At 44.2% G+C, this 12260-nt stretch overlaps 1 protein-coding gene across 1 annotated transcript in view; it reads right to left on the bottom strand.

Annotated features, from left to right (window-relative positions):
- Positions 1 to 10199: 10199 nt before the first annotated feature.
- DHRSX (dehydrogenase/reductase X-linked) overlaps positions 10200 to 12260 on the bottom strand; it is a gene marked incomplete at its 3' end in the record, with an annotated part of 174489 nt that continues 172428 nt past the window's right edge. The window contains 1 exon segment of the mRNA XM_082009356.1: positions 10200 to 10397. Within this exon segment, the coding sequence (XP_081865482.1) occupies positions 10200 to 10397 (198 nt within the window).

The raw sequence follows: 12260 nt of genomic DNA, 5'->3' as shown, positions 1-12260 counted from the left end.
ATAGCCCATTTTTTGTCCCTTTTTTCCTTTTTTTTTCTTTTTTTTTCTATTTCTTTTCTGGGATTAGTAACTCTTTCACTTTAAGGTGATCATTTTCCATCCAGAAAGTGTTTGTCTAAATAAATGATGGTCACTGTTATTTTTTTACTCTTCTTGATTGCCTGTGTGAAAGGAATTCTTGGCTCAGGTCCATTTCCAAAGGAAGAGATGCTAACAAGGGTTGATGGGTATACTATGGAAGCCAGTAACTACATGCATCTGGAAACAACACTCCTGGCCACCGGTCTGTTTTCTTCCTGACAATGCTCACAGCATTGTCAATGTTACCACCATGGATTGCTGAAACACAGTGGGTTTGTTTTAAAAAATAATAAAATTGCCTCTAAAAAATTTGTTCATAATAACGGCTTATCTGTCTTGCCTGGCCTGATGTTTTACAATACATTTTACATTCTGCACTGACTTCTTCAGCTATTGCAGATTGACCAGTGTCCTCAGCCTTTGCTCTCTTGAAATCATGTGGGTTTACCTTATCTGTGACAGATTTCATGTTAACTTCACTAGAAGCTGATTTTGTCTTTCCATGGAGGCAGCTGGAGCATAAACCATGTCATATAATGAGCAAGGACAGTCTAACACCAGAACTATACAAGAGCCAAAGCTTGCATGAAAATAGCTTATTTAGGATGAGGATTTAAATATCTGCCATGTATTGTTATATTTAGGGCTAACACTGCTGTGCATTTGGAAGAGGCAGCAGCAAGCCTGATGTTAAATAATGAAGTCCTTTGTTTCTGTGGTGTATCACTTCTCATTTTGTACTAAAGTAATTGATAATTGTACAAAACTTGAACTATAAAGTTTAGATATTTCTAAAATATCATTGTGGAAGTGTGGCTAGAGGTTCCACATTCAGGGCTTAAAATAAATTTTGAACTGGGAGGAAAGCTGTAACTACTTTATTATGTGCAAATAACAGTGTATTCACACACAAATTACAGCACTTACTCTGCCAGTACATAATTCATTTCCCCACAGTTTACAAATGAAGCAGCTAATTAATGAAAAAGTTAACATTTTTCCTGAGAAACTTAGGGCTTTTTGTCAGCATATTATTTATTTCCTATGCAAGTTCATTGTTTAAATAACATTCTTATCAAGTTCCTAGATAACTGCAGTCATTGCAGTAAGTTCTATAATATTTGTTCGAACTATCCTTTAAAAGTGTTTGTCTTTTTTGTCCTTTTCTAAGGTTTCTTTTTTTCACAGGAGCTGAAAAAGAAGAGTAATCCTTTTTTAAAAAGGAATAAAATGTTGGTTTGAAAGGGTTTCAGTCCCTCACCAAGGGCAATAGGATCAGACAATGGTGGCCCTTAGCAGATACTTCTGCTGATCTCAGACTTGAACTGGACCATAGATTTTGTGTGCCTTTTTGAGACTAGGTAAAGGCACCTAGATTTTTGAATTAAACATTAGCCTTGGTGGAGTACTGGCATGGAAATAAGCATTTTAGAAGCAATGGGTCACTCTCATACTAATCAAAATAAGTGCTGTCACTTAGGGTGTGAGGGAGAATCTAAGTATGACTTGCACTATGACTGACCTACTTTGCTTAGGAGCCTACCTGGCCTCCTTGCCAGGTATCTTTTCAGAAGCATTATCTTGTCATTGATAATAATTGTCATTATCTTCAGGTATCAGGTCTACATGTTCCAGTATGTAATTCCTGCCACAGAGAGAGGATCTGTTTTCTGTTGGAAGGTTGATTTGTCTAACATCAATATACAATTATTGGAGCTTGTTTTGCCTTTCTTTGCAAGGTTAAAAATCTCACTAGAGTTGAACCTAGGGGTAGGTTCAACGTGCCAGAGTTGAAATCAATAGCCCAGCTCAGGTGCATCTACACCAATGCATGCAGCATGGGCACCAAACAGGAGGAGCTGGAAGCCATTGTGCAGCGCGACAGCTATGACGTAGTTGCCATCACAGAAACATGGTGGCATGCTTCTCATGACTGGAGGGCTGCAATGGATGGCTATAAGCTCTTCCGAAGGGATAGGCAGGGAAGGAGAGGTGGTGGGGTGGCTCTGTATGTTAGGGAGTGTTTTGATTGCATAGAAATCGAAGATTGTGAAGACCAAGTAGAGTGCTTGTGGGTAAGGATGAGGGAGAAGGCCAATGAGGCAGACATCCTGCTGGGAGTCTGTTATAGACCACCCAACCAGGATGAAGACACAGATGAGACATTCTATAAGTGACTGGCGGAGGTCTCGCATTCACTGGCCCTTGTTCTTGTGGGGGACTTCAACCTACCGGACATCTGCTGGAAGTATAACACAGCAGAGACGAAACAGTCTAGGAGGTTCCTGGAGTGTGTGGAGGATAACTTCCTGACGCAGCTGGTGAGTGAGCCCACCAGGGGAGGTGCCTTACTGGACCTGCTGTTTACAAACAGAGAAGGACTGGTGGGAGATGTGGTGGTCGGAGGCCGTCTTGGGCTTAGCGACCACGACATGACAGAATTCTCAGCTGTGAGCAAAGTAAGGAGAGGGGTCAGCAAAACTGCTACCATGGACTTCCTTAGGGCAGACTTTGGCCTGTTCAGGTCACTGGTTGAGAGAGTCCCTTGGGAGACAGTCCTGAAGGACAAAGGGGTCCAGGAAGGCTGGACAGTCTTCAGGAAGGAAATCTTAAAGGCGCAGGAGCAGGCGGTCCCCGTGTGTCGTAAGAAGAGCTGGCGGGGAAGGCGACCGGCCTGGCTGAACAGGGAGATTTTGCTGGGACTCAGGGAAAAGAGGAGAGTTTATCACCTCTGGAAGAAGGGGCAGGCAACTCACGAAGAGTACAAGGATCTCGTTAGGTCAAGCAGGGACAAAATTAGAAACGCAAAAGCCCAGCTAGAGCTCAGTCTGGCCACAGTCGTAAAGGATAATAAAAAATGTTTTTACAAATATATTAACAACAAAAAGAGAGGCAAGGAGAATCTCCATCCCCTACTGGATATGGCGGGGAACATTGTCTCCAAGGACGAGGACAAGGCTGAGGTACTTAATGCCGCCTTTGCCTCAGTCTTTAATAGCCAGTCCAGGTATCCACAGGGTATTCAGCCCCCTGAGCTGGAAGACGAGGATGGAGAGCACAATGTACTCCTCATAATCCAGGAGGAAGCAGTCAAGGACATGCTAAACCACCTGGACACCCACAAGTCTATGGGGCCTGATGGGATCCACCCGAGAGTACTGAGAGAGCTGGCAGAGGAGCTTTCCAAGCCACTCTCCATCATTTATCAACAGTCCTGGTTAACAAGGTAGGTCCCAGAAGACTGGAGGCTTGCCAATGTGACGCCCGTCTACAAGAAAGGCCAGAAGGAGGATCCTGGGAACTACAGGCCTGTCAGCCTGACCTCTGTACCAGGGAGGATTATGGAGTGGTTGGTCTTGAGAGTGCTCACAAGGCACCTGCAGGACAACCAAGGGATCAGGCCCAGCCAGCATGGGTTCATGAAAGGCAGGTCCTGCTTGAGCAACCTGATCTCCTTCTATGACCAGGTGACCCGCCTAGTGGATGAGGGACAGACTGTGGACGTTGTCTCCTTGGAGAGGAGATTACTTTAGTAAAGCCTTTGACAGCGTCTCCCACAGCATTCTCCTGCAGAAACTGGCGGCTCGTGACTTAGACAGGTTTACTCTTCGCTGGGTGAGGAACTGGCTGGATGGCCGAGCCCAGAGAGTTGTGGTGAACGGCGTTAAATCCGGCTGGCGGCCGGTCACAAACGGTGTTCCCCAGGGCTCGGTTCTGGGGCCGGTCTTGTTCAATATCTTTATTGATGATCTGGATGCGGGAATTGAGTGCTCCCTCAGTATGTTTGCCGATGACACCAAGTTGGGTGGGAGTGTTGATCTGCTGGAGGGCTCTGCAGAGGGATCTGGACAGGCTGGATCGATGGGCAGAGGTCAACTGTAGGAGGTTTAATAAGGCCAAGTGCAGGGTCCTGCACTTTGGCCACAACAACCCCATGCAACGCTACAGGCTTGGGGAGGAGTGGCTGGAGAGCTGTCCGGCGGAAAGGGACCTGGGGGTGTTGGTTGACAGCCGGCTGAATATGAGCCGGCAGTGTGCCCAGGTGGCCAAGAAGGCCAAGAGCATCCTGGCCTGTATCAGGAATAGTGTGGCCAGCAGGAGTAGGGAAGTGATCGTGCCCCTGTACTCGGCACTGGTGAGGCCGCACCTTGAATCCTGTGTTCAGTTTTGGGCCCCTCACTACAAGAAGGACTTTGAGGTGCTGGAGCGTGTCCAGAGAAGGGCCACAAAGCTGGTGAGGGGTCTGGAGCACAAGTCTTATGAGGAGCGGCTGAGGGAACTGGGGTTGTTCAGTCTGGAGAAGAGGAGGCTGAGGGGAGACCTTATCGCTCTCTACAACTACCTGAAAGGGGGTTGTGGCGCCGAGGGTGTTGGTCTCTTCTCCCAAGTAACTAGTGATAGGACAAGAGGAAATGGCCTCAACTTGCGCCAGGGGAGGTTTAGATTGGATATTAGGAAAAATTTCTTCACTGAGAGGGTGGTCAGGCATTGGAACAGGCTGCCCAGGGAGGTGGTGGAGTCGCCATCTCTGGAAGTGTTCAAAAAACGTGTGGATGTGGCGCTTCAGGACATGGTTTAGGGGACATGGTGGCACTGGATTAATGGTTGGACTTGATGATCTTGAAGGTCCTTTCCAACCTAGTGATTCTGTGATCTCTCAGGTATTTTTTCTATACGTATGCACCTACTGCAAGAACTCAAGCTATCTCTCAGCCATGTCTTCAGTGAAGTGAAACACAGGGTTTCTCAAATCTCCAAAAATTACACGTCCTTGAAATGTGAAAAGTAAACCAGCTCGTACCATTTCTGTGTGCAGAAGTAAAATCATTGTCCTCTTTCTACATGCTTCTTTTTTTTTTTCCTGTATAGATATGCTAAGGATTATTTTGGATTTTTGCAGCAGGATCACATGTGAGTGTTCCCAGTGACACAGAGCACTTTATGATGACACTGGGTTTTGCTCAAGGCAGGCTCGTGTGCTTATGTGACATTGCAGAGCTGACACAGTTTTCTGCTTTTAGGTCCCAAGATAACTCTTTTGCAACTAGCTCAACTACATCTTGATGGCATTGCACCATTCTAGAAATCCCTGGCTTTAGGACACTTTTCCCTCATGCAGGCACAAGCTGTGTTTTTCGTTCTCACAAACCATGTTTTCAGTGTTGTTTAAAACAGATTTCATTGGACTGTGACTGCTAACAAAAGTGGTTCAGATTACACCGAAAGTGGGACTAGATGTTGTTACTGTTTGCTATTTTGCCAATTCCTATGACACTTGAAACTGCTTGTGCAAATATTGTGGAGCTTCAAGAGAGTTAAAACTAAAGGTAATTTGGTCCCATTTAGTTTGAGTAATCCTGGGTGTAATTCTAGCAGCAATGTTGTTCTGTGGAAATGCTATAGCACCATCAAAATGTTGGCTGTCTAGCAGGCTTACTGCATCCTGTGCATGATCCATGAATAAATAGAGGAATTTAGTTCCCAGGGTGTCAGTCTGGCACATTTCACAAGCACTACATTCACTTACCAAAAAAAAAAAAGGCCAGCCAGTCATATAGAGAAAGTGCTATAGTGACTGAGCAGTAAATTTCCTGCTGCTAACCCTTGTATATACTAACTCTAAGAAGCTAGGAATAAATCATGCATGGCTTAATTCAGAGGGGAAATATGTTCTTCAGATTTTGTATTATTTTTGTTTTCATCTGCTTTTCTTTCGTCATACTATTTTTTTTGTCTTTGCATCTCCTTGCTAGTCTCTGGACATATTAATATTCTTTCACAGAATCATAGAATCGTAGAATCATAGAATCATTAAGGTTGGAAAAGACCTCTAAGATCATCAAGTCCAACCGTCAACCCAACACCACCATGCCCACTAAACCATGTCCTGAAGCGCCACATCCACACGTTTTTTGAACACTTCCAGTGATGGTGACTCCACCACCACCCCGGGCAGCCTGTCCCAATGCTTGACCACTCTCTCCATAAAGAAGTTTTTCCTAATATCAAATCTAAACCTCCCCTGACACAAGTTGAGGCCATATCCTCTCATCCTATCACTAGTTACTTGGGAGAAGAGACCAACACCCACGTCGCCACAACCCCCTTTCAGGTAGTTGTAGAGAGCAATAAGGTCTCCCCTCAGCCTCCTCTTCTCCAGACTAAACAACCCCAGTTCCCTCAGCCGCTCCTCATAAGACTTGTGCTCCAGACCCCTCACCAGCTTTGTGGCCCTTCTCTGGACACGCTCCAGCACCTCAACATCCTTCTTGTAGTGAGGGGCCCAAAACTGAACACAGGATTCAAGGTGCGGCCTCACCAGTGCCGAGTACAGGGGCACGATCACTTCCCTACTCCTGCTGGCCACACCATTTCTGATACAGGCCAGGATGCTCTTGGCCTTCTTGGCCACCTGGGCACACTGCTGGCCCATGTTCAGCCAGGTGTCAACCAGCACCTTCAGGTCCTTTTCTGCCGGGCAGCTCTCCAGCCACACCTCCCCAAGCCTGTAGCGTTGCATGGGGTTGTTGTGACCCAAGTGCAGGACCTGGTACTTGGTCTTATTAAACCTCATAGACTTTACTTCAGCCCATGAATCCAGCCTGTCCAGATCCCTCTGCAGAGCCCTCCTACCCTCCAGCAGATCAAAACTCCCACCCAACTTGGTGTCATCTGCAAACTTACTGAGGGAGCACTTGATCCCCTCATCGGATCACTGATAAAGATATCAAACAGAACAGGTACCAATGCTGAGCCCTGGGGAACACCGCTTGTGACTGGCCACCAATTGGATTTAACTCCATTCACCACACTCTTTGGGCTCAACTGTCCAGCCAGTTTTTTACCCAGCTAAGAGCATAATTAGATGTGGTCAGTTAGATGTGATCTCTCTCTGAACCAAAGGCTGGAGATACGCACAGTGAAGTACCAGGTTTGAGCTAAAAACCCCAAATGGGATAATACTCCAAGGTCCATGCATAGGAACACATTCATTTTGTTTCCAGCCTGCTGCAAATGAGAGCACAACACTGTGTTTGCACTTAGTTCTGTCATGCAGTGCCACAAAGTGAATATAAGCTTTACATCTGCCTATTGGTCTCCTTTGCTGTGTATATCTTGAAAAAGGAAACGCAAGAACTTTTATAGGATTATGCTGCTTTATCAGATGACACCTAAAATGAATGAGGTGGGAGTAGGGTAGAGCTTATTAACAGCAAGAGTTCAGGCTCCCTAGTCACAGAGTCCATGCTTGGAAAGTTTCTCTCACTGAGGAGAGATCATAGAATCACAGAAGGGTTTGGCTTGAAAGGAACCTTAAAGATCATCTAGTTCCACTCCCTGTGGTAGGCCATAAGCAGGGACACCTTCCATTAGACCAGGTTGCTCAAAGCCCCAGCCAATCTGGCCTTGAACACTTCCAGGGAGATGTGGGACCATCCACAACTTCCCTGGGAAACCTGTTCCAGTGCCTCACCACCCTCACAGTAAAGAATTTCTTCCTTATATCTAAACTAATTCTACCATCTTTCAGTTTAAAACCATTACCCGTCATTCTACCACTACATTCCCTCATAAAGAGTCCTGCCCCATCTTTTCCTGTAGGCTCCCTTTAAGTACTGGGAGTCTGCTATAAGGTGTCCCCAGATCCTTCTAGTTGTTTTGGGGAGACTTCTAATCTTGACTGAAACTTCCAGGGCAAGTTTCACTGTAAATTATTCTCATAGTTTACCACCTTCCTGTTAAAATGTTGCATCTATCTTCAATCCAGTTTTTCCTTTTAGTTATTTGAGCTTGTAGAAATTCAGACTGTCTTTATATTGCCACATGTCTGTTTTCTTCTTTACTCCATGGATGTGAACATAATTTTTGAAGCTTCTCTTTGGCAGACATACGTAGAGTTCCCTGAACTGTGCACACTGAAGCATGTTAAAACCTGATGGCATCTGAACTGACCACCATGCCACTCAGAAGAGAAATCTTAGGGTTTACCAAAAATAGTGTCATAAAAAATATCAACTCCACACTCAGAGACAGTCAAAATTAAAAATAAAACAGCTGTTAGGAATTTTTAGGAAAGAAATACATAACAAAAGGGAAAATATCCTGTTGCTGCTGTGTAAGTCAGATGAGTAGGCAGGGGCTATTCTTCAACATGGCAAAGAGACACTTTAAGGGGGACAGGTTGGAAGTCTCCAAAATCCTTATCAATGTAGGGTTTGGTTCTGGGGCCGGTCTTGTTCAATATCTTTATCAATGATCTGGATGAGGGGATCGAGTGCTCCCTCTAAGTTTGCAGATGACACCAAATTGGGTGGGAGTGTTGATCTGCTGGAGGGCTCTGCAGAGGGATCTGGACAGGCTGGATCGATGGGCAGAGGCCAACTGTATGAGGTTTAATAAGGCCAAGTGCAGGGTCCTGCACTTTGGCCACAACAACCCCATGCAACGCTACAGGCTTGGGGAGGAGTGGCTGGAGAGCTGCCCGTTGGAAAGGGACCTGGGGGTGCTGGTTGACAGCCGGCTGAACATGAGCCGGCAGTGTGCCCAGGTGGCCAAGAAGGCCAAGAGCATCCTGGCCTGTATCAGAAATGGTGTGGCCAGCAGGAGTAGGGAAGTGATCGTGCCCCTGTACTCGGCACTGGTGAGGCCGCACCTTGAATCCTGTGTTCAGTTTTGGGCCCCTCACTACAAGAAGGACGTTGAGGTGCTGGAGCGTGTCCAGAGAAGGGCCACAAAGCTGGTGAGGGGTCTGGAGCACAAGTCTTATGAGGAGCGGCTGAGGGAACTGGGGTTGTTCAGTCTGGAGAAGAGGAGGTTGAGGGGAGACCTTATCGCTCTCTACAACTACCTGAAAGAGGGTTGTGGCGACATGGGTGTTGGTTTCTTCTCCCAAATAACTAGTGATAGGATGAGAGGAAATGGCCTCAACTTGCGTCAGGGGAGGTTTAGATTTGATATTAGGAAAAACTTCTTTATGGAGAGAGTGGTCAAGCATTGGGACAGGCTGCCCGGGGTGGTGGTGGAGTGACCATCACTGGAAGTGTTCAAAAAACGTGTGGATGTGGCGCTTCAGGACATGGTTTAGTGGGCATGGTGGTGTTGGGTTGACGGTTGGACTTGATGATCTTGAAGGTCCTTTCCAACCTTAGTGATTCTGTGATTCTGTGATTCTGTGAAAAAGTGGACTGGTATTAATTTTTTGCTGTCTCTTCCAAACCATGAACTCATGAAACTCATATGAACTAGGTTCAAAACCAAGAAAAGGAGGCAATTCTTCATGCAATGGGCAGTAGAGAAGTGAATCTCCTTGCCAAAGAAAATGCAAGAAGTTGTGGATGCAAGTTTACACAGGTTCAGGAGAAAAGGGGACAAGTAATCTTAGCCCACTGCCGAGACAACAAGGTGACTGCATCCTCTGCCAAAACCAGTGTCACCATTATTATGTTCGATCCTCGTTCTCACAGCTCACCTTTAAAGGAGAGCTAAACTCAAACTGGAAGCAACTGAATTCGATATCCTGTCTGAACACGTTATTTATTTACATTTTTTTGGTTCTGACCTTCAGTTAATACTTCTGGATAAAAGTTGACATATAAAATTAATGTTAAGATAGAAACAACGTAATGATCATGAATACCAAATGTCTGCATTAGTACAAGCTGAAATTCATTAAAAATTGTCTTAAAGATTAATGAAGCTTAAGGAGAAAATGTTGCCACTTTTAAAACAGATAAAAAAGAGTAAGTTATACGTACAAAGGTGGCTTAAGTTCAACATGTCACAGACACAACATACTCACCAGGGGAAGTTGTGGGTTTTTTTTTTTTAACAAAAAATGAAAACGCAACTCTGAACAAGGTTAAAGATTGTATTTTAATCACAGACTGAAACATCATGATTTACAAAACTGATGGTTAGATTTAAAACCAACCACTACATCTTTCTGTGGGAATATTCCCCCCACACCCTAGCAGACTAGGGGTTCAAGTGAAGAACAGAGCTGTTCATGTTTGCCTTTGGGACTCAACAGTGATTTCCAGGATGATGACAGATGCTGCAAGAATTCACCTAAGATGCTTGTCAATGCATTTCATTTACCCAGCTGGAAGTGGTTTCTTCTAAGGAACTCTGCTTGATTCATCAGAAATCCCAACCATCTTGCAGCTTTCTGTCCAGAGCCTTCTCTGCAGCTCCTCATCATAGGCTACGTCAGCCGATTTTGTCCTTTCCTCATTGTAAAGGTAGCAGCCTCCAGCTCCTTCCATCTCAGGCGATACTGCTGCATACAGGGTTGTAGAGGCTCCTTCCTCTGGAGTCTGCAGAAACAAAACCAAAACAAATTCAGGCAAGGCAGGTACAATAGAAGAATTACATTACACCATAGGACCTTACCAGTGACAATCAGCTTCCCTAGTTTTGCATCACACTTGTGGTTGTTATGCAAACCTCAAGCTGGTAATGATAAAAATGCCACCTATTCAATCAGCGGAGTACAGTCCATTTCTACAGCACTGCTATTTTGAGATAGCTTAAAGCCACAGAACAGATATATGGAAAACTCTGGTCCATTTTTTCAGGATCTAGTCAGATGGAGCGTACAAAATAATTGATTTATTTTCCACAGTTAGAGCTAATAAACCCAAAAGCAAACACAAATATTAAAATCCTACTTTAGTTATCCATTTTGCAAGGATGAAAGGGTCTGTATTCTGCCTTAAGAAGATGAAGGCTATGCTGTGTGCACAATGTGTTCATTGTAACAACATGACACAAGCAAAGGATCATTAAAAACATGACAGCAAATTAAGATTCTGCAGTTCAATCCAAGCAGGCAGGTAAACCAGGGAATTACATTTTACAGAGAGCACAGTTATCAGCTTTCTGCAGTGTCATAAAGCAAAATGGTGACAGATCTATAATGTCTGGTATACTGTGAGTATTAAATGAAAATTAATAAGGGAATAGTTTAGAGTGATAATTCCTTTCATCCTGAGGATATGCAAAACATTGCCATTTTGTATTCAGCAGGATCACACAGCTATCCCTGAAATTATTTCAATGGCATTTTTTTTCTTTTATTGAAACATATATATAAAACATAACATTTGATATGCTTTGTCTTTATCACTGTTATAATCATGATCAATGCCTGCTAGACAGTGCATCATTTTTCAATCCTTACAGTCACTAACAGTAACAATGCTGCTCATAGCTTTGGCTGCTGCACCTGACAGGAGTTCTTTTCCTGAAGAACTCACTTGATGAATGAGACAGTACTGAATAGGTTACTCAGTGCCTAATTTAAAAAAATATAAATCTAAGACATTTGAAGCTTTTTGTGACAAGTTTCAGGTATTTTAAAAGGAAACAACTCCTATGTTTTCTCACTGTACAATTTATTAGAAATAATTCATTTATCTGATGCATCTGGTGTTTGGTCTCATTTACAGATAAATTAGAGCCATGTCACACAATCACACAACAAGGCAAGGTTACACACACTGCGACTTCTCCGGCTGCCACCAGAGCAGAGCATCCTCAGCATCTGAAGAGAAACACATTCCCTGCGTGACCACCGGCACATTCCCCAAAAAGAGAACTGCTGAAGAAGGAACATGGCTTGCTGAGGTACTTCCATGCACCGAGCTCCACTGCTTCCATGCCAAGCCCTTGATCAAAGGTGTTTCAGCTGAACGAAAAACTATTGATGCCAACAGACACCACCATACATTCCTTCAATGACCACAAAATAGCCAGCTTTTACCATCAGTTACCACACAAAGACAGCATGTCCTGTTCCAAATAGACCAAATGAAATAAGGTGATAATTCAGGTATCCAACGCGCTATTCTCTCAGCAAAATACCAGTTAGCGCATTAAAAAAACTCGGGTCCAGGTAACTACTGGAATATTTTTTATGTTTTAAGAAGATCACTGTACTATGAGATATTGTCTAGAAACACTTAAAAAGTGCTTATTTACCCTAGTTTAGGTAAGGTACTACTATTACTTCTTCACCCTTTGTTATCTTACGGAAAATAGTGCTATTCACATCCAGCAGATTATTTAAACGGCATAAAGCTATGTGCATGCACAATTCTTTGCAGGATCCGGATGACTCCAAGAAGTTGAAGTCCACATGTTCACACAGTGGCTACTATCATGATCAACTATGATGA

The sequence above is a fragment of the Phaethon aethereus genome, assembly GCF_964289735.1.
Source record: "Phaethon aethereus genome assembly, chromosome: 1".
Classification (NCBI taxonomy): domain Eukaryota; kingdom Metazoa; phylum Chordata; class Aves; order Phaethontiformes; family Phaethontidae; genus Phaethon; species Phaethon aethereus.
Note: the sequence above shows the minus strand (reverse complement) of the source record. Positions and strands in the feature narration are given on the sequence as shown.